At 36.0% G+C, this 21,556-nt stretch overlaps 3 protein-coding genes across 5 annotated transcripts; all 3 read right to left on the reverse strand.

The window, feature by feature from the left end:
• Positions 1–9,684: 9,684 nt before the first annotated feature.
• On the reverse strand, positions 9,685–13,929 carry LOC107612577 (G-type lectin S-receptor-like serine/threonine-protein kinase At4g03230). Of its 2 annotated transcripts, XM_088496393.1 has the most exons (9): positions 12,560–13,929; positions 12,000–12,482; positions 11,752–11,874; positions 11,435–11,640; positions 11,106–11,316; positions 10,626–10,863; positions 10,361–10,511; positions 9,883–10,253; positions 9,685–9,834 (listed from the first exon to the last, which is right to left on the reverse strand). In XM_088496393.1, exons 1-8 carry the CDS (start codon positions 13,827–13,829, stop codon positions 9,921–9,923), a joined length of 3,015 nt encoding a protein of 1,004 aa, XP_088352519.1. In that variant the 5' UTR covers positions 13,830–13,929; the 3' UTR covers positions 9,685–9,834; positions 9,883–9,920. The 2 variants fall into 2 exon arrangements, with proteins under 2 accessions (XP_088352519.1, XP_016169751.1); XM_016314265.3 differs by having other exon boundaries at positions 9,685–10,253.
• Positions 13,930–14,666: 737 nt separating this feature from the next.
• LOC107612581 (G-type lectin S-receptor-like serine/threonine-protein kinase At4g03230) lies at positions 14,667–19,109 on the reverse strand. Of its 2 annotated transcripts, none has more exons than XM_016314272.3 (8): positions 17,527–19,109; positions 16,974–17,444; positions 16,709–16,870; positions 16,239–16,444; positions 15,916–16,123; positions 15,567–15,804; positions 15,297–15,447; positions 14,667–15,201 (listed from the first exon to the last, which is right to left on the reverse strand). In XM_016314272.3, exons 1-8 carry the CDS (start codon positions 18,839–18,841, stop codon positions 14,896–14,898), a joined length of 3,057 nt encoding a protein of 1,018 aa, XP_016169758.3. In that variant the 5' UTR covers positions 18,842–19,109; the 3' UTR covers positions 14,667–14,895. The 2 variants fall into 2 exon arrangements, with proteins under 2 accessions (XP_016169758.3, XP_088352517.1); XM_088496391.1 differs by having other exon boundaries at positions 14,667–15,211.
• A 309-nt stretch (positions 19,110–19,418) lies between these two features.
• Positions 19,419–20,472, reverse strand: LOC148547128 (uncharacterized). Its single transcript, XM_088496396.1, has 2 exons — positions 20,102–20,472; positions 19,419–20,010 (listed from the first exon to the last, which is right to left on the reverse strand). Exons 1-2 carry the CDS (start codon positions 20,455–20,457, stop codon positions 19,419–19,421), a joined length of 948 nt encoding a protein of 315 aa, XP_088352522.1. The 5' UTR covers positions 20,458–20,472.
• Positions 20,473–21,556: the final 1,084 nt, after the last annotated feature.

Below are 21,556 nucleotides of genomic sequence, written 5' to 3' on the forward strand. Positions count from 1 at the left end.
TCTCTCTCTCCTCGTGTGGTAGCTCGGCGTGGACAGCTCCCTCCTCCCTCCTTCCTCCTCCCTTCTCTTCTCGCGACCTCCCCTCTTCTCTCTTTCCCTTTTCTTTCTTTTTCTGTTGAATCTGGGTGTGTGTTGTGAGAAAGAGGGTATGAGGTGAGTGAAGGTGTGTGCGGCGGTGAGAGGTGAGTGAGTGTGGGGCTAGGGTTAGAGAAGGAAAAAATATACTTAGGAGTGGGTCCCACGTCTTATCTATTTTTTTTTCTGGTTATTACATTCTTCCCTCCTTTAGAAATTCGGTCCCCGAATTTCAACCAATATACTATGTAATATCGCGTGAGCAGTACAAGTTACACATATTTCATAGAATTATACATTGTTGCAATGAATAACAAATTTAGGAATAAGAGAAAAAGCAACATTGTGACAATCATGGAATTAAAGGGGGACACAGTGAATACACTAGCGACAAAGGAAAATCATTTTAATGATCATCTTTCTCAGACCTAAAACATTGTTGTGATAACTTGCTTATCAATTACTATAGAAGTTCAACTAATTACAACATAACCACACAATGCAACATATTCCTTCCGGTTAAAGAGATAAATACATTTAAATAGCTAATCTAAAACTCAAATCATATATCCAAGCTTCGTGAAAATCATATGATAAAGATAAATTTGCAAATTTTGGTATAAATTTTCTACTAAGATCAAAACACTTGTCATTCATCATGAAAGTTTTCCCATCAAAGAAGTACTTTGGAATTTTTATTTATTTATTTATTTGAAAATACATTTCTAATATCAAAACTTATTAATTAGTTAGGAGACATGGCCTAGATAAACAAATACATACAAAGATCGCTTCTAATTTATTTCTAATTTGAAAGGACACAATTTTTCAGTATCAAAAAAGAGAAAGAAGATACAAGACCTAAAGTCTATATCATGTATAGATCAAAATTGGAACATTAGGATCAAGAAAGTCACAAAAAAAAAAGAAAAAAAAAAGAAAGAGTGGCATCACAAGCAAGAAAACGAAGAGCAACACTCTTATAACCTAAATGAAATATTCACAACATTCATAAATCAAAACCACAAACAATAAGATAGAGATAGTAATAGAGAAGCAAAGTAAGACAATAAATTCAAGGCTTGACACCACATTTTAGAATATATAATTAATTAGTGATAAAAATGAAAACATTAACTGTCACAAAAATTAACCTGCTCTCTTTTCCTAATTTAGAAATCTCTAACTAAGTCTCTCGGAAATTGTTATTATTATTATTATCATGGCTTTAGTTATTAAGCATACTAATATAAAAATGGAAATTACTTGACTATAAATGAGATAGACAGTGTAAAACATGACAAGATGTTATTTAAGTACATTCAACTCATTTAAGTACAAAATCTTAGTTAAACCATCCAAGAAGAGGTCCTTCAATACTTCACATGCAAGAACAATTTAAGGCCCGCACAACAATTCATAACAATTGTAACATAATTCAGACCCCTCACAGCGTTCAAGCAAAATTCTCCAATTATGGTTAGTGTGACCAATTATGGCAAACACGTATAGAGAAAGGTGAAGATAAGTGAAAGAAACAGCTTGTCAAACTGACGTAAGACTAGATCAAACAAAAACACAAGGTGAGAACAAAGGCAAAGTTGAGTTGGAATATATATATATATATATATATATATATGTGTGTGTGTGTGTGTGTGTGTGTGTGTAGACAAAATCTTGCTCCTAAACCCCCAAAGTTAAATCTCCAATACACTCGATCGTTTAACTGCACAAAAACATGTTCGCAATTTAATTCCAATATCTCATCCAAAGAGAACACCACCAAAAAGTTAAAACTAAAATCAAATCCTCTTATCCTTGATAACCCCCGACAACCGATGCACCGCGTGATTTTGGTCAAAGATAGCTGGAAGCATAAACAACTATACCATTCATGTGATCAATTCCAATAACTTCTATGTGCTCGGTCAAAAATAAAAAAACAATAAAAAGCAAAATTGAGTATATATAATACAGTCAGCATATATGGTAAACGACGACCAATAAGTGTTCATTAAACACTTAACTCTCCTATCTTAAAAGTGTGTCAACAACTAGGATGGGGGAACAACAGGTTGGGCCTATCACCATTCTCAAAGCTACCAGTCAAAATCATTAAGAACAAAACACAAACTGCTGTACCAAGTTAGAAGTCACCATATATGAGTATGGTAGTCAAAAGTATCGATTGGAAGACAACACTGCAAAGGAACAAGAATTGACATGTTCATATTAAATACATGGAAAGAAAATAGAAGAGACAAAAGAAAAGATCTAGGGCATTCAAACTCCAGGTAAAAGTCACCAATTCCACATCTAAGTATCTAACTCGATTACATGGACAATGTTACTCAACCAACTCAACGAACATAGCGCTACAAGAAAACAACTTTAAATTGAACTTTGCACTAACTATTAATGCTAGAAAATGAATATGGCAGAAAAATTCAATAGAAAAGACAAATTTAATTTAGATCATGAGCCTGTATTATTTTTTGTAGAGCTTCTCTCTTTTTCTTTTTTTTTTTTTTTTTTTTTTTTTTTTTTTTGAAATCATATCTTCTGATAAAAAAAAATTTTAATTGTTGCAACCAATGAAAAGCATTGGAGGTCATAACAAAAGTAAAATGACTACATAATCAAGTTATTTTTTTATAATATCTAAGGGGTAGAAAGTGAAAGAATAATATAACAAGGACATATCAACCTCGGAATCTTGAAAACAGTCTTGGTGCAATCCCATACCCTTCAATTGGTTCCCAAGGAAAAGAGAAACAAAAACCGATTTCCAACCACGAGAGAATAACGAAGGAAACAACACAAGTAGCAAATTTAAAATTGAAAAAAAGCAAAAATTAAACAAATGAACCAGGCAAGTACAAAAGCATATCACTAGGAAGCACTCAACACCCACAATCAGACAACACTACACGGGAAACCAACGACATTTTAATTCAAATGCTGCTAGCACAGTAGGTTGGAATGATCAAAAAGGAAAGAAGAGTTTGGAAAAACTGTTTTAGGAAACTAGATTCAATCCATTGTATTCATCGTGTTCAACAACCAGGCTACAATGCTACATAGAATATAACTACATTTTGATTCACATGCATTGCGAACCAAGCAAAACTTAAGCTAAATCCCTCTACATAATAATGATAAGAACAGTTGAAGAATAGAAGTTTCAGGGGAAAAGCAAGGGTAAGGAGTTCTCGGTTTCTTTGGATCTAGGCAAAAGCAGAATTCATCATCCAATCCCCAACAAAAAGCAAGCATTCCGTGGAAATAAAAAGGTCATGTTCAACAACACAGTACCGTAATAGAACAGATCATCAAATTAAAAGAATTCAACCAAACTTTCAGATCGAAAAAGATTCAATTCAGCTAACAGATTATCCAAAAAAAATCGCCACACCAAAGCAAAGAAAATCACAATTCCAATAAAAAAAAAGAAACAAGAATAACACTCCGTTCAAATGTTCATTGCGTAGTTCTTCTCCTTGAGCAACTGAATAACAGTTCAATTATTGTTTTGAAAGAAAGAATCACGAGTGGTTCAAAATTATGTAAGCTTTAAAGATCATTCACAAAAGAAGAACAAACTCCTCGTTTATCGAAATCCAAAAGAAAGCACCTCAATTCAACAACTAAGCAAATCCACAATTCACAAATCCGAATACAGTTTTACAACAGGAATCAGATAGTAATTCACAGCAAGAACATATCGAATCTTCTATATCATGAATGAAATCTTGAAATCGAGAACCATAGAGAAGATTAAAGCAAATATTCACAAAAGCGAGAAAGGGCAGAACCTGCTAAAAAAATAAGAGTCGCAAACCGGAACCAAAACTAAAATCATTGGAAAAGCAAGTTCAAGAAAAACTACCAAAAGATAACTCAAGGTTGGGTACAAAGAAGAGGAAAAGAGTGGCAAGAAGCGGCAGAAGTCGCATGATAACAACCAAAAGACAACAACGACATAACGGACAAAGATGACATCGCTATAGGCCTTTGATAGTGCCACAATTTGTACAAATATGCGCGCTTCTATTTATACAATCGTGATCCTACCATAGGACACTTGCTCCACATTACACAGATTAAACCTAAGCTCTGATACCACTTTGTCACGACCCAAAATGAGCCATGACTGGCGCTCAGGGAAATAGTCCCCTAGCAAGCCTAGCCGACTCAAATATAAGTTGAATAAGAAAGTTACAAATATTATACAAGTTCTAAAATAAATAATTATACACTTATAACAAAACTAAGATAATTAAAATAGTTGGATCCTGTCTGTGTCATATGGAGCATATATACATCTAAGAACTCGTCAACAAATAAGTACTCATTGCAGATCGTACATCTTGAATCGAAAGCCTCACATAGACAAGTAATTGTTCCTGAAAAATGTTTTTAGAAAAACGGGGTGAGTTTTGCAACTCAGTGACTAGACAATACATCTATAATCGACATGAGACCATATAAACATTATATCAAAGTAATTTTAATTAGAAAATAATAGTTGATAATAATAAATGAATCAATAAGGGAGTTCTCATACAGAAATCAAATCAAAAGTCCACACTTGGGCGGCTTCACCTCTATGGGTAGCCCTTTCCTCTTGTGTGTCCTAACAGAATAACAGATCTAACGTGTGGCCTACACGTTAGGCTAGCAACACCCCTGCTAGCTGGAGTCTGAGTTAGATGCATCTAAGTTAACGTCATAACCGCCGTTAACTACGGTTTTCTAATACGAGCCTCCCAAACCAATTCAAAACATATAATTTCAAATACAACAAATCCTTGATCTTTAAAATATATAAGATATCGAATCAAATCAAATCATATTATACTTTCTCATCAGAATCCTTTCCAATCATACTTTTTCAATCAAAACACATTTTAAATATATTTCACAATCTTTAAACTAAGTAAATACCAACAAATACTTTAATGCTTCAAAAACAGATGTTCAAGTAAACTCAAACATTTTAGAATAATGCAAAACTTCATCAAAAATATATATGGTCTCAAAAACAGATATTCAGATAAGATCAATCAATTTAAAATAATGCAAAATTTTATAAAAAATATATATGATCTCATGTATAGTTCCGAAAGTATAAACTTCATAAAAATGAATTATTCAATTTTAATAAATCAATTATTCTAATCAATTTAAAACCGTTCTAGACAAATATAATGAGTATAATTCAAATATCATAATAGATATATGTCAAAATAATTATAGATGCACAATCAAACAATTATAAATGTAAAGCCTACTCACAACTTGGTCCCAAGGGACCGAAGATACCGAACCCGGGGTGCCAAAATCCAAGGTGAGGAGGATTGAAGTAAAATGGAACGAATGAGCGTAGGGTTTAGATTTGGGTAGCGACAAGGTGGAGCTGCGATAGTTTGGGTTATTGGGTTATTGACAGTAACGGTTCCATTACCAACCAAGGTTCACTCGAACGGCGACCGGTGACGGAACAGCCCTCTATTCACAGCGGCTCCTCTCGCACATTCTGTTTCTCTCTCTTCGAGCTCTCTCTTCTGTCTCAACAATGGCGACGCGACTTGGCATGGCGGCGGTTGAAGCTCAGCAGCAACGGAAGCAAGACGCGGCGGCTGTCCTTCCTCGTCTCCTCTCTCGCGCTCGTCCCCTCTCTCGGACGCATCTCTCGGTTCTGGCCTCTGAAGCGACGCGACGGCAGCGAGCTGAACGCGGCAGGCGGCGGCGCGACGGGTCACGAATGGTGAGCTCCAGGCCGGCGGTGACGAGGCGTGGCTCTCTCTCTCCTCGTGTGGTAGCTCGGCGTGGACAGCTCCCTCCTCCCTCCTTCCTCCTCCCTTCTCTTCTCGCGACCTCCCCTCTTCTCTCTTTCCCTTTTCTTTCTTTTTCTGTTGAATCTGGGTGTGTGTTGTGAGAAAGAGGGTATGAGGTGAGTGAAGGTGTGTGCGGCGGTGAGAGGTGAGTGAGTGTGGGGCTAGGGTTAGAGAAGGAAAAAATATACTTAGGAGTGGGTCCCACGTCTTATCTATTTTTTTTTCTGGTTATTACAGTATCAATAACATAGAGCAACCACAATAACAATGGCAGCGAATCTAATAGCCTACGGTGGTTTAAAACTAAGCAAAGACAAAAGGGACAACAAACATGATAGGACAGAGTCAATAATAGAACTTTATGGCAAGACAAGATAGAACAAGTTTAGTCTTACCAAAGGAAATAAGAGGATGGAGCATCAGCAGCTCTGGTGACCCCCCACTGGCAAGAACAGAACAGACAGAAGCAAAGCTGAGCTAGGACAAACTTGCAGAGGTTCCAACAGCGGCTTCCGGCGACGTCAGCGCGATCCCCGGTGACCAGAGGCGCGGTGGCGCAGCTTGCGACAACGGCGGAGGTGTACCAGCTCCCCCTCCTCGCGAGACTCTCCTCTCTCTAGTCATTGTGTTTCTCTCTCTTCGAAGCCCCATACCTGCAACCGCGACAGTAATAACGAAGCTCCACTTCCAGCGGCAGGGACGGTCTCCAGGGGCGATGGCGAGGACGGCGGGACAGCACCTCCTCTCTCGCGCCTCTTCCTTTCTCCTTCCCCCATTCCCTATTTCGAACTCCTTCTCCCTCTCCCTACTTGATCCGCGGCAGCGACGGCGACGTCTAGCCTCACCGGTGTCACCCCCTTCTCGCCCTCTTCTTCCTTTCTTCTCCCTCTCTGTTTTCTCTCGCTATTTTTTTTTCTTTCATTCTCAGCAGGGTATGTGTGTGTGTTAGGAGAGGGTTAGGGTTTAGAAAAGGGGTAAAGGGTAGTTTAGGTATTTTAATAAAATTAAAGGGTATATGTAAAATATTTTAAAACAAATTGAGATGTTACATGTTTATTTCTTATTTCTTTATCATTTGGTATCAAAGAGCTTAGGTATTAGATTAATTCTTTTTAATCTATATTTGTTCTTCTTTTATCATAAAAAAAAGAGCCTAGTGTTTGTCGCGTCTTTCTTTTTGTTCTTGTGTTATTGTTTTTGTTTGCGTTTCATTATTGTTTAAAAAAAAAAGAAGCATAAAGTGAAAAAAAAAAGAAGAAAAAACAAAAAAAAAAAGAAATTATCTTCTTTGTAATTATTGTCCTTTTCATATATTATTTTTTTTCACCTACAAGATTCGAGGACGAATCTTTTTGAAGAGGAGGAGAATAATACGTGCTTCAAATGTTCGTGATATGAAGAGTTCAAGTGTTATTTAGAAGATATTAGTTTACATTTTTAGAATATTTTAATTTAATGTATTTTGATTTTATTTATTTAATTACTAGATTGGGCCTTATGTTTATGGGTTTTAGGGTTTTTCTTTGTTTTAACCTAATAAGAGGTTATAAATACCTCCTTAGCTATTGTAGTCGTAGCATAGAATTTTTAGAGGTTTGAAAACCTCTTTTTGGTTTCGTGATGAAACCATGGTGTGGACAATTGAGGTTGAGGAGTCCCTCTCTTGTTGCATCGGGGAATTGAGTAGAAGGTTGAGAAGTCCCTTCGATTCAATTTCCAAACTATGGCGTTGACAAGTTAGGTTGAGGAGTCCCTTTCTTGTTGCGTCAAGAAATTGGATAGAAAGTAGAGTGATTCTTTTTGTATTCAATTTCAACCTATCTTTCTGTTTTTATTTCAATTTCAATGTATCTTTTTATTTAATTTCAATTCTTGTCTTGTTTATCCTATTATTTTCGTATCACAGTGGGAAGAAATCGGACCGTCCGATTTCATTGGAGAGAGAGAGGGACACAAATTGGACCCAGGGTTTTCTGAAATCGGATCCAGGGTTTTCATTGCAAAATTTTTTGGATACTGAAATCGGACCCAAGATTTTCTGCCAGTACACAAATCGGACCCAGAGTTTTCTGGAGGTACACAAATCGGACCCAGGGTTTTCAGTACCTCCAATCGGACGGTCCGATTTCTCTTAAACAGTCATCATACACCAGTAAATCACCATACACCCCCACATCCCAGCTATACACCATTCCTTTCATCATATTAAAAATAAAAAGTTCGTAGAAACTAGGCTTCTGCTCCGAAAATAAGTTGGTTGTTTTGGATATGAAATGGTTGCATTCTCACTGACAAGAAGTGTCACAATATCAGACATGCTTGGTCGATCATGTGGATCATCTTGTACGCACAGCAGTCCATTTGTGCACACCTGATGAACTGATTTGATTGCAACTTTCTTTTACAGATATGTCCATTAAGTCAGGCAACTTATCCTCTATCAATAGTCTCCATGTCTGCATTGATTTTTTTTTTTGGAAAAATTAATGACGAGAAAAATAGATTGCTGAAGAATATTGAAAGAAAGAAACAAAATAAAATAAAATAAAACAAACTAAACATATATACATAACCCATAAGGCTTAAAAATTGGTCGGACTGAGAATTCTTTGTTCTTTTTTCCAGTGATAATAATCTCAAGCACGGCTACACCAAAACTGAAAACATCCTAATATCCTATTTGGTTGAAAAAAATTCATCCATTGCATATTTAAAGATATATATCCACTGTAATATATTGATGAGTAATGATAACAACATAAAATTTTCAGTCACGCTATGGCGTATCTAGTCAACTTACTAAGCTTCCACTATTCTTTCTGTATTTGCTTCGTTTTCTTTGTCTCACAGGTCAAAAACTGTTGTTAAAGTGTTGTTTAAAGTTTTAGAAACAATTTTTCGATTTATGACAACGATTTTTTATCATTATAAAAATCCTTATTCATTGTAGTTAGTATATATTATTGAACACGATCTTTCGACATTTGTCCCCCACGTTACGATGATCTCCTGTACTTCCATACAAAATGTGGCTGTTAGTGTCTTATCCTCTTCTGAGAGCAAAAGTTAGAGAATGATTATGTGAAATTAGAATACCTATTAGTAAACTTTAGTCGTTAAGCACATTGCCGATGACTCTTTTGCCACACATTACTACTGTTATTACTTATTAGTCCTTCCAATGTTTTCCACGTAATTCTTTTTCATTTCACTTTTTTTTTCTTTTTTCAAAGAGAAAAAGAAAAAAAGTAAGGTCTTTAATTTCTTGTTTGGGTAGGTGCATAGGATGATATGCTTGTGTGATCAATCATCAATCATTCAAAAAGGAATGCAAATCCATCCCTTGAAAACTAATGTATAAGTAAGGAATGAAAATAACTGATTCTGATTGATGAGTATTGTTCATTCATCTGCTTAATAAAGTGTTAAAAATTTAAATTTTATTTTATATATACAATATTTTATTGACTAGCAGTAAATCTTAAAGTTCTAATTCGCGACAGATTAATCATTAGTTTAAAAACAGTTTTATACACAAATGATTAATTTAACCAGCAAAATTATTCTTGTTTTATTTAATTTAATTATTTTATATTTTATTATCAAGAGCAATCCCGAGAACAAACTAATCAAATAACAAACATTTGTTCCTTTATTATTATTATTATTTTGTTTAATAAACACAAACGTGTTACTTTCCATGTATATCCTGAACAACAAGGACTCTATATATTATGACTCAACAAATGAAATAAAACATACGTGATAATGATAATAAAGCATATCATGGCCAACGAATTATAGTTCAAATGGCATATTTTCTTTATACTCACTTAGAAATAGCCAGTTTCACTCCTAACTTTGGAAAAAAAATAAAATAAAACATATCATGAATATAAGTTTGCATAAAAACGCATGCCTAGAAAGAAGAAGAAATACGAAGCCACGCACTGTGCACAGAGCAAACTAGAAAGAAGAAGAAATAAACGCCTTGATCATCATGTTCTACCGACCTTCTAGAATGCTACTAGTACTATCAAATTGAATACTTGTTATTTCTGGTCTGCTGGAAGTTGTTTCAGGTTTACTTGAAGAAGTTGTGGTGGAGAGGGCTCTTCTGCCTCCAAAAAAAGTTGGTTGTTTTGGAGTTTTAATGGTTGCAGTCTCACTGTCAAGCAATGTCACAACATTTGACATGGTTGGCCTATCACCTGGATCATCTTGTACACACAAGAGTCCAATATGTGCGCATCTAATAAATTGATTCGCATTGCAACTTTCACCTAAAGACTTGTCCATTAACTCCAGCAACTTGTTCTGTGTCCATAGTGTCCAAGCCTGGAACAATTTGTTAGCAAAATAATCATGATACTAATTAGCTAGATTGCATAAAAGAAATTAAATGGAAAGAAAACAAAGACTTCAACATGTGAAACACAACTTACATAATCCAAAAGGCTTAGATATTCGTCGTATTGGGAGAATTTTGTATTCTTTTTTCCACTGATAATCTCAAGTATGATTACACCAAAACTGAAAACATCAGATTTGGTCGAGCAACGTCCATCTCTTGCATACTCCGGTGACATATATCCACTAAAAAATTTAGAATAAGTTGGTATAATTTATAAAAAAAAAACTATTTATTTTTGTATTGGAACTAATTAAAATTGTTAAGATTCTCAATAAGATGAATTAAAATTAACTTACTAAGTTCCTACTACTCTCTTTGTGTCAGTTTCGATATCTTTATTTGTGACTATTTTCGCCAATCCAAAATCTGAAATTTTTGGTTTCATCTCCTCATCTAATAGAATATTACTGGTTTTTAAATCTCTATGGATTACTCGCAATCTAGAATCTTGATGAAGATACAGCATTCCTCGAGCAATTCCAACAATGATGTCGAACCGGATTTGCCAATTCAAAAATACACTTTGTGTTGGATCTGCTTAGATGTTCATTTTCGATAAAAAGAAATCATGCAATTAGTAAACATGATATATTTGAAATGCACCATAAATAATGTTAATAAATATATTTGTAAACGAACACATATAGACACTATTTTTAGATTTTCATTGTCACACCATTTTTTTTCTCATTTAACTGGCATGATGTCAAAGAAATTAAGTGCAAAATTATGATATATGAAACTATAAATGAGTATTTATGTATTGTAATACTAACCGAATATAATCGAGTCTAAACTCTTGTGCCGCATATACTCGTAAATTAGAATTTTTTCTTGTCCTCTAATGCAATAGCCCCTTAGTCGAACAAGATTTCGATGTTGAAGTTTAGCGATCAAAACAACTTCATTTTTAAATTCATGTAAGCCTTGTGATGAAATACTTGAAAGCCTCTTTATCGCAACAACTTCACCATTTTGGAGCTTACCCTAAAATTAAAAATCAATAGATGACATCATCAAAATTTTGGTGAGGAATTCCATAAAAACAAATGGTTAAGAAGAAACTAAAGTAACTAACTCAAACAGAGATATATCGTATATTCACCTTATAGACAGGTCCATAGCCTCCACGTCCAAGCTTATTTGCATCTGAGAAGTTATCTGTTGCTTCTAATATACTTTCAAAATCAAAATAAGGCACCTCTATGCCTTCATTGTCTTCTTCTTCTAATCCCTCCTCCTCAATCAAATCCTTCACATCCTTTTCATTGTCAAATAAGCGCCCTCGATTTCTCTTATTGCTTTTCTTGTCTGAATTGAAATAGTAGTTAAATAGGCAAATAAAATATCCACTGTATTTGTGCTGATAAAACAAAAGTTTTCCAAACCTATTCAAAATTCTAAAGTAATTGAAACAGTTACCTTCCTTCCTTTTTCTGTTGCATAAGTAAGCAAAGATAATTGCACATGCCAGAGTAATCACGCTTGTAAGAGTTATTCCAAGAATCAAATATGTTTTGCCACTTGAATTTCCTTTACTAGGAACTACAGAAGAAGAAGAAAGAGAACGAACACCATATTTAAAAAAAAATGTAAACTACTTATCAAACAAACTTGTTTTCTTGTTATTTTAAACTATATAGAAACTTATATGTTATTAGTTTGATTACCTTGCTTACAAGTTAGAGAATCACCATCCCAACGATAATTGACATCGCAAATGCACCTCGTTCCATTTCTTGTTGCTTTGCAAGTTGAATGATTCCATCCCTCACAATTTTGTGAGTGAGTGCAGATTGGTTCATGTGGCGGTTCCCAAGTGACCTCTATTTCATCTTCGTCAAGGCAATCATTGGTCACACTAAATGGAGATCCAATGTGGAGACTTTCATCGCTGCTAAATGTCTCATATGTGCAGTAAGTGACTGAGGGGTCAACTTGAATAACGAACTTTTTGGATTCAACATCCATGCTAGTAACTTTATGATGGATAGTAGTGCCACTCGTGGAAGTTCTAGTAATGAATGTAAGCTGATCTGTTGAGCGGTTACAACTGAAGTTGAAGTAACTGGGGTCACCACAATTTGGCCCAGTGCTTAACGGATAAGGAACTGTGTTTATCCCACAAGGTTCACAGGTTCTTGTAGTTGGCTCTGCGAGCAGTGGTTAAATAACAATTTAGTTAAACATATCAAATCATCTGAGAGTTCTCAGTTAGACAAATATATACCTATATCTGATTTGTCTAGGCGGACGAAGAGGTTACGAAGGTGATCATCTTCAACATCTTGAACTGTATCTAATTCCTGTGTCCATATCCAACACCTGTAACCGTTGACATCAGCTTCAACATAGGAATACGCCTGGCAGTGACTACAGTTCTGAAGGCATCTTTCTTTGCATTCTGATTCATTCTCTGCAGGGTATTTTCCATCCGGGATTCCAGGTTTCACCTTAACTAACTCCAAGAAAGCACTTCTACCTTCTCCTCCGCCGCCACCACATGATTCTTCTGTGGCTGTCCTTCTAACACATCCGTTGTTCTCATCGCTAACTTCTGCTCTCTTGAAGCCAGGTAAGCAGTTACAAGGTTTGTAGTTATTACCGTTACAGCTTGTGAAGTGGCCGCAAAAGTTGTACTGGTCGCAGGGGCTCGCCGGAGCCTTCCACCGAACCAACCAATCGTGTCCGAAGCTGTCCCAAACCAGAAGCTTAAGCTCTCCGGTATTCTTCATCACCAACATGGTGTTGTCAAAGTTGTCAGAAGTGTTTGTTCCGGTGCTGAAGTTGGTGAGCATGTAAGATATTATGGCATCGAAATCTGAATCCAAGTGCTTCCCACTCTCCCAATAGCGTTGCCAATTCTTTAAGATAGCATAAGAAGGGTTGTACTTGTACTTGTAGCTGTAGTCATCACCGTCCCCGGCGATCTGAAAAGTGAATGATCCAGTTCTAGGATTATCATCGCTGCTCCAAGAAGTTAGTTTCACCTCCGAGTCCATTTTCATGCCGGCGAGAAACGTGTCTGTGGGGTGAAGGAAGCTTTGGTAGATGATGGCTTCGTCAAGTACCATCATCAGCACTAGGTTCCCAGAATCGAATAGCTTCACTGTCCTGTTTCTTGACGTAGAAGCTTCATTCCTTGAAGACCAATAACATGTTTGGCCAGAACCTGATGTATCTGTTACAGTGATTCTTCCATCATTGGCAATTCGAAACACTCCAACGTTGGGATTTGAAATAGGATTGTCTCTGTTGGCAACCCATATTACTGTTTGCGGTCCTGGATACTGTGATTGATTGTACCATATTCCTAGGTAACTTCTTGTAGGGCTTCCAGGAGGAGAAAAGAAGCCTAGTACGAATTTGTTCTTGGCTGAAGAAAGAACACTTGTTGTTCCGGTTATGTTTTCACCAACGTTCAAGAAATCTTTTGCTAAACATGAATGGAAAGTGCACAGCAAACAATGGAGGGAGAGAAAGGCTGTTCTGTATTTCATGTTGTTATTAATTATTAGCTAATAAGATCAGTAGTGACCAAATTTGTTGTAATTGTGATCCTTTTAAAAACTACTAAAACATTATGTGGATGCTTTATCAATCATATCTATGCATCTTTTAGTTTTTTTCAAAAGAGAAAAACTTTTGTTTTCAAAAAGTCAGAAACTGAGATTGAGATTGGAGAATTGGAATTCAGTATTGTATTTGGTGGTTAGATATTAAAACTAAAATTTCAGTCATGGGATACAAAATTTTAATCTCTTTAGTACCTCTAAAGAATAGTGATACAAGGACTAAAATTTATTAGGACAGAAGCTAAAACTTTAATAACATATCTTTTCAAAAATACTTTCATTTAATTTTTTAAATTCTAAATCTACCTCTCAATCTCCATATTTATCTTAAACTAAACATAATATTGAGATATAACTCAGTCTATTATATTTTATACCAAACACAATACAAAGACTTAATTTAATCTAAGTCTCTCAATCTCAATCTCTTTTCCAAATGCAGTCTAAAAGCAATGCTTCAGCTATTGACCGAGGCAAATTAAAGTGACTGCTGCAAGCACCGCACCAAACAATAATAATATTTCAACTCAAAAACAAACTTTTTACATTTTCTCTTTTCCTAACTTTCACCTTAAACTCTAAAAAAGATGTGTACATGCATAAGAGTGTAATTACACAGCTAACATTCATCTTAGAGTTTACATGTTACGTTCTTAAGGGGAAAAAAAGTCTATTTTTTACAGCAGAGAAGATTACTTTTTTAGTTTTTTTCTTTTTTATATATTTGAGCATTACCAACTTCAATGTTATTAAGGATATGCATAAGGAAAAGCCTTGTTTCTTCATGTTTTACCCTGTGAATAGTCTCAATACAATTTGAATAAAAATGCACCCCTTAGCAAGGCAATAGTTACGTCAAACATTGATCAATTTGGAGGTTAGGACTTGCTGCAAAGAAATGCAATAAAAATGAACCAAACGCTTTAGAAAGCAGATTCAGATCCACGGAAGACGCAAAAACATATCATTTGATGCCTTGAGCCTTCTTACTCTATCGACCTTCCTGATAATGAGTGGTACTCTCAAATTGCATATTTATTTCTGTTGATTTACTGGAAGAAGTTGTGGGTTGGCCTCTACTGGCAAAAAATGTTGGTTGTTTTGGGGTTGGAAGGGTTGAAGTCTCACTATCGAGCATGGTCACTACACTTGACATGCTTGGTCGGTCACCTGGTTCATCTTGGACACACAAGAGTGCAACATGTGCACACCTAATAAACTGATTCTCAGTGCAACTTTCTACTAAGCTCATGTACATTAAATCTATCAACTTATTCTCTGTCCACAGTTTCCAGGCCTGCAACAATCTTGAAAGAAAATAATAATAAGTAATCACACTTACATAGCTAAAAGAAATTTGAAGGGAAATTATTGGACTAGGGTGAGACTTACGTAGCCTAAAAGGCTTGGAACTTGGCTGGATTGATAAAATCCAGTGTTCTTTTTTCCACTTATAATCTCTAATAAGACTACACCAAAGCTGAAAACATCAGATTTGGTCGAAAAGAGTCCATCTAATGCATATTCAGGAGACATATATCCACTGTAAAAAGAAAAAATCGTCAGTAATTAACATGAGAGCAATCTTTAACTATGAATTAATAATATCATGCCAAAACATATACAAACTATCAATTTTCCAATCACTGGCTTCAAACTTACTAAGTACCCACTACTCTCTCTGTGTTCGTCTCAGTTTCTTTGCCTCCTACTATTCTTGCCAAGCCAAAATCTGAAATTTTAGGTTGCATCATTTTATCCAAAAGAATGTTGCTAGTTTTTAAATCTCGATGAATTACTCTTAGTCTGGAGTCTTGATGAAGGTATAATATTCCTCGAGCAACTCCTAAAATGATGTCAAACCGTATTTGCCAATCCAAATGTACACTTTGTTTAGGATCTTTGCAGAATTCCAAATTTGCATGCCAATGAAAGCAGTTACAGTTAGTAATTGAACTAGATATATTTGGAATGAACTAAATCATGCTGATAGATATACTTTGGGACTAACCGAAAATAAATGAGTCTAAGCTTTTGTTAGGCATATACTCATAGAGTAAAATCTTTTCTTCTCCTTTGATGCAATAGCCTCTTAGCCTTACAAGATTTCGATGCTGTAATTTGGCTATCAAAACAACCTCATTCTTAAACTCAAGTAAACCTTGTGATGAAATACTTGAAAGCCGTTTTACTGCAACAACTTCATCTTGAAGCTTACCCTGAAAAAACAAATAACATGTTATGTCATTCTCCGAAACTTAATTAGCTAGAAAGTAGAAAGTAACTAAACAAAAATGGACAGATAGATCTATATATATATGCCTCGTTGATCACCTTGTAGACCGGTCCATAACCACCTCGTCCAAGCTTATTTGCATCAGAGAAGTTATCTGTTGCTATTAGTATGCTCTCAAAATCAAAGTATGGTACTTCTATGTCTTCATGGTCTTTTTCTTCAAATCCTTCAACCTCCATCAAATCCTTCACATGTCTCTCACTGTCATAAAATCTCCCTCGATTTCTCTGAATTTTATCCTTGTCTGAAAATTTGTAAACAGGCAGAGATAACAATGGGCTTTTTTTTTTTTTTTAATTAAAAGCAGCTGATACAACTTTATGTGAATGAAAAATTTCTCAAATAGAAAAAGAGTTTAATTTTGATGCTACAGGTTCATTCAATCATATTCCTATTTTTTGAGATAATCATTCAGGCGATGATTGTGAAAAGTAATTATTTTTTATCCTATGACGATACATAATTAAATGCAATGCATTTGTAAAACTATTCTTATAAAGAAAGTTACCTTTTTTGTAAGTTATTTTCCTTCTACATAAATAAGCAGAAACTACAGCACATGCCAGAACAACCACACTTCCAAGAGTTACTCCGATAATCAAAGACTTTTGGCTTTTTGAGTTTTCTTTTCTTACCTTTTGTTCTGTACCACCAGCAATGGCTATTGCTTCTGCAAAAGAAAGATCAAGTAGGATGAATGCTTGAGTGAATTTTATACATAGTATGTTGAGTGAATTAGCAAGAATGAGTGATCAACAAAATAACATGCTTACCGTTACTATCACAATTAAGAGAAGCGTTATTCCAACGATAGTTTGAATTGCAAAGACACCTGTTAGAATCTCCTGTTTTTTCACAAGTTGAGTGGTTCCAACCCTTACAATCCACTGATTCATTGCAGATGGGTTCAGAAGGTGGTAGCCAAGTAACCTCTACTTCATCTTCTGTGCGGCACTCGTTAGTCACGTTAAACGGAAAATGAATTTGCAGAGTTTTGTCGTTACGAGTTTGCAGATTACAATAAGTTTCCGCAGAAGTGACTTTGATGACGAACTTTCTAGAATCTGCGTCAATGCTAATAACTGTGTAACCGTCACTTGTCGTAGTAGGTACGAAACTAAGGTCTCCTGTTGAGCGGTTGCAACTGAAAGTGAAGTACAGTGGATCACCACAATTCCGTCCAGTGCTCAACGGATAAGGGACTATGTTTGCTCCGCAAGGCTCACAACTTCTTGGAGTTGCTTCTGCAATGCCTCATCAAAACATCATAATTGGTTGTTGGAAATTAATGTATGAGTAAGAAAAAGCATGATATTGAAAGTATACCTATGTCTGATATATCTACCCGGACAGAGAGATTTCTGCCAAAGTATCCTTCTTGGAGTGTAATTAAATCGTGTGTCCAAATCCTGCAAGTAGAGAAACTAAGGTCACGCCTTGTAGTGTCCTGAGGAACACTATAAGAGTAGGCCTGGCACTTGGGGCACATTTGAAGGCACTTGTTCTTGCAATCACTTTCATTTGCTTCCGTGTAATATATATCCGGGTTTCGCACTTTCACCATCACCAAATTCAAGAACCTTATGCCTTCTCCACACCACGATGATGCCGCTGATTTTCTAGCACAATAGTTACTTCCGCTAACTTGGTTAAATCCCGGTAAACACTTGCATCGCTCCCCGTTGTTGTCTTTGCAGGTGGAGAAGTTGCCGCAAGCATTGTATGAGTCGCAGAAGCTCTGTGGAGCTTTCCAGAAAAAGGACCAATCACCTTGGAAACCCTCTCTTGTTCGAAACTGAAGCTCCCCAGTTGAATTCATCAATAGCCTTTTATTCTCGTAGTTCGTAGGACTCAGATTACCTTGTTTCGTTGAAGAGCTGAAGTTGCTCAAAAAGTAAGCTACAGCATCAAACTCTGAATCTGGATTCAAGTCTTCGTTTTGTCCACTACTCTCCCAATAGAGCTTATTGTTTTTCAAGATTATGTAACGAGGGTTGTCCCCTGCTGTTTGAGACATGATCTTGAAGGTGAAGTTCCCAGGTCGTGGATCACTGTCACCACTCCAACAAGTTAGTTCCATGGTTGTGTCCATTTTCATACCCGGAAGAAACGTGTCTGTGGGGTGTTGGAAACTCTGCCATATATTCTCATCGTTTTGGAACAATACTAGGTTCCCTGAATCCATTAGCTTCACTGTCCTGTTTCTTGATGAAGACCCTTCAAGTTCAGAGGACCAGTAATAACTCTTGCTTGATGATCCGTCTTTGTCTTTGACCACAAGGTTTCCATCACCTGCAATTTGGAACACTCCAACATGGGAATTCAAGATTGGTTTGTCTCTATTGGCCACCCATACCACTGTCGGCAGTTCTGATGAGAAGGTCTGTGATTGGTAGTACCATATTCCAAGGTAAGTCTCTGTTGGGTTTCCAGCAGGAGAAAAGAAGCCTAATACAAATCTTTGTCCAGCTGAAACAAGAACACTTGTAGTTCCAGTTATGTTTTGGCCAGGATTTAAGAAATCTCTTGCCAAACAGGACTTAAAGGAGCATGGCAACTGCAGATAGAAGAGGAAGAGGAAAGTGATTGTTCTCATGTTACCTGTTAAGGTCAATAATGGAGGTTTGGTAGTTTTATGCATGTCATGACAAAAAATGGGGTATGCTATAGAACATGTGGGTATTATTAATTTGTTATCCTCCTTCAGCTGCAATTTGCACACAAACTGCTAGGTTGATACAATTGTCCTTCTCCTACTACCACATTGGGTATTATTAATTTGTTATCCTCCTCCATCATAATATTCCGGTATGTACTTAGCTTTAGTTTCAACATGAATATATAAATAAAAAGTAATACTCCCCACAAGGACTCGTGACTTGCTGGCTGCCATGCTAGTCCAAGTCGTTGTAAATCTATGAAGCATAAACACGGACACGGACACGGGACACGACACGACACACGACACGGCGACACGCGGATTTTAAAAAATTGTCGGACACGGGGACACGCATATACTAATAATATAATATATTTAAATAGAAATATGTCTTAATAGAGATATTTTCAAAAACAACCATATGATATGCATTTTTTCTAAAGTGTATAGGTATTCAAAAGATAAAATTCTAAACTCCTATGTCTTAATAGAGATAGTAAGAATTTTGTACATCACATGTACACAAAAAAAAAAGTTATCTAAAGTCATTATTTCTCCATCATATATGGTTGATATCTTCATCATTAGAAAAAGTCACTCTTTCCAACTTCGGTTCATCAAGAGAAAGGTGAGCAACTTCAAGAACACCATTTTCTTCATCAATTGGTGAAAAAGCATCTCCAGCAATATCCCACATCATAGTTTCTCCTTTATTATATTGTGGAGTTTTTCTTGAAAGAAGACGAAAATTAGTGTGGACAAATACTAAATTTTCTGCACGATTAGGCTTTAACTTGTTTCTTTTTAGGGAATGGATAAAAAAATATGTGCTCCAATTCCTTTCACAACAAGAAGATGAAGATGGTTGCCCTAGTAGCCTAAGAGCAATTGGTTGAAGAAATTTTGCTTTACTACCATGAATTAGCCACCAAGACTTTGCATCAACTATGCCTCTATCATTCAAAGAGTCATAATCATCAAAGACACCTCTACCATCAGAAAAACTTGCAAATTCAATGTTTACCTTTCTCCTCTCTTCTTCATTAGGAAAATACCTCTTCAAGCATTTAACTCTCTCATTAGTGATCTCAATATCTTGATGAGGAGAAACTCGTGTAAGATCTTCTCTCAACCATTGGTGGCTATAATACCTATATAATTAGTGTTTAAGCATAAATTAATAATGATTCAATTATCTTTACTTATAAATAAAAGTTATAAACAATAAATGTAAAAAGTTACCTTGGATTCAATGAATGTGCTAAACAATGAAAAGGTGTGCTACTTTTTGTCCATCTTTGAACTAATATTGAGTGCACAACATCGTAGAAGGACGATGACTCTTGTTCATCTTTTCTTTCATAGAGATATATAGCACTTTTTACTTTCTTGATCATTGAATCCCACATCTCATGGACTAAATGAAGAGTAGGTGCATCTGTGTCTGTACTTCTTAAAACATCATAAATAGGATTTGTGAAAGCAAAAATATAATCAATTTTTTGCCACCAATTTTCACTCAAAATCTTTTCTGTAACAACCTCAGCTCTGCCAATATTACCTTCCTTGTATGAAGACCACTTCTCACTTATAACCATCTCTTTGAGGCCTTACTTTAACAACCTAAATCTTTTGAGCATCACAATAGTAGAAGCAAATCGAGTAGGAGCAACATTAAGCAACTTCAATGTATTAAATTCATTGAAAATAGATAACCTCATATGATGATTAACAATAAAATTTTTTATAAAAGAAGCATCGTCAGCAATTTGAGTAATCCATGAGCGTTTTTATAGACAAAATTATTCTTCTCTGTATGCTTAGCTGCACAAATGTCCTTTAAAGCAAGGTTGAGGGTATGAACAACACAAAGAGTCCAAAAAACAGATGAAAATTCAGCTTCAATCAATAAACCAGCCGCTTTACAAACCGGCGCATTATCAGTCACAATCTGCACTACATTTGAGAGACCGACTTCTCTTATCACATCTCTTATTTGCTTTGCAACATAATCCTTGTCTTTGATCTCATCTGCACAATCTACAGCTTTCAAAAACATAGGCCCACTTTCAGTTACATCCATAAAATTAAGAAGAGGCCTCCTTTGGAGATTGGTGTACGAATTGTAAATCACACTTTTCACATCTCGTACCACTAACCAGCAAGTGCACTGGGTCGTCCAAGTAATACCTTACGTGAGTAAGGGTCGAATCCCACGGAGATTGTTGGCTTGAAGCAATCTATGGTTATCTTGTAATTCTTAGTCAGGATATCAATTATAATTATCAGTTTGGATTGCGAAAAATAAAAGAGCATGAATTAAATACTTGTTATGCAGTAATGGAGAATATGTTGGAGTTTTGGAGATGCTTTGTCTTCTGAATCTCTGCTTTCCCCCTGTCTTCTTCTTCACGCACGCAAGGTTCCTCCTATGACAAGCTGTGTGTTGGTGGATCACCGTTGTCAATGGCTACCATCCGTCCTCTCAGTGAAAATGGTCCAGGTGCGCTGTCATCGCACGGCTAATCATCTGTCGGTTCTCACTCATGCTGGAATAGGATCTATTGATCCTTTTGTATCTATCACTACGTCCAACCCTTGTGAGTTTGAAGCTCGTCACAGTCATTCAATCCCTGAATCCTACTCGGAATACCACAGACAAAGTTTAGACTTTCCGGATTCTCAAGAATGCTGCCA

The sequence above is a fragment of the Arachis ipaensis genome, chromosome B8, assembly GCF_059453495.1.
Source record: "Arachis ipaensis isolate K30076 ecotype BB chromosome B8, ASM5945349v1, whole genome shotgun sequence".
Classification (NCBI taxonomy): Eukaryota; Viridiplantae; Streptophyta; class Magnoliopsida; order Fabales; family Fabaceae; genus Arachis; species Arachis ipaensis.

What these genes read in the sequence shown, in the direction of transcription:
- LOC107612577 (XM_088496393.1), bottom strand. Translation starts at nt 13,829, where the DNA reads ATGAAATACAGAACAGCCTTTCTCTCCCTCCATTGTTTGCTGTGCACT. An exon ending in TTTAGACTCGATTATATTCG is followed by an intron (nt 10,864 to 11,105) that starts GTTAGTATTACA and finishes ACATCTAAGCAG; the next exon opens with ATCCAACACAAAGTGTATTT. An exon ending in ATCTAAGCCTTTTGGATTAT is followed by an intron (nt 10,254 to 10,360) that starts GTAAGTTGTGTT and finishes AAATTGTTCCAG; the next exon opens with GCTTGGACACTATGGACACA.
- LOC107612581 (XM_016314272.3), bottom strand. Translation starts at nt 18,841, where the DNA reads ATGCATAAAACTACCAAACCTCCATTATTGACCTTAACAGGTAACATG. An exon ending in TCTTAATTGTGATAGTAACG is followed by an intron (nt 16,871 to 16,973) that starts GTAAGCATGTTA and finishes TTTCTTTTGCAG; the next exon opens with AAGCAATAGCCATTGCTGGT. An exon ending in TTCCAAGCCTTTTAGGCTAC is followed by an intron (nt 15,202 to 15,296) that starts GTAAGTCTCACC and finishes AGATTGTTGCAG; the next exon opens with GCCTGGAAACTGTGGACAGA.
- LOC148547128 (XM_088496396.1), bottom strand. Translation starts at nt 20,457, where the DNA reads ATGGTTATAAGTGAGAAGTGGTCTTCATACAAGGAAGGTAATATTGGC. An exon ending in GCACATTCATTGAATCCAAG is followed by an intron (nt 20,011 to 20,101) that starts GTAACTTTTTAC and finishes CTAATTATATAG; the next exon opens with GTATTATAGCCACCAATGGT.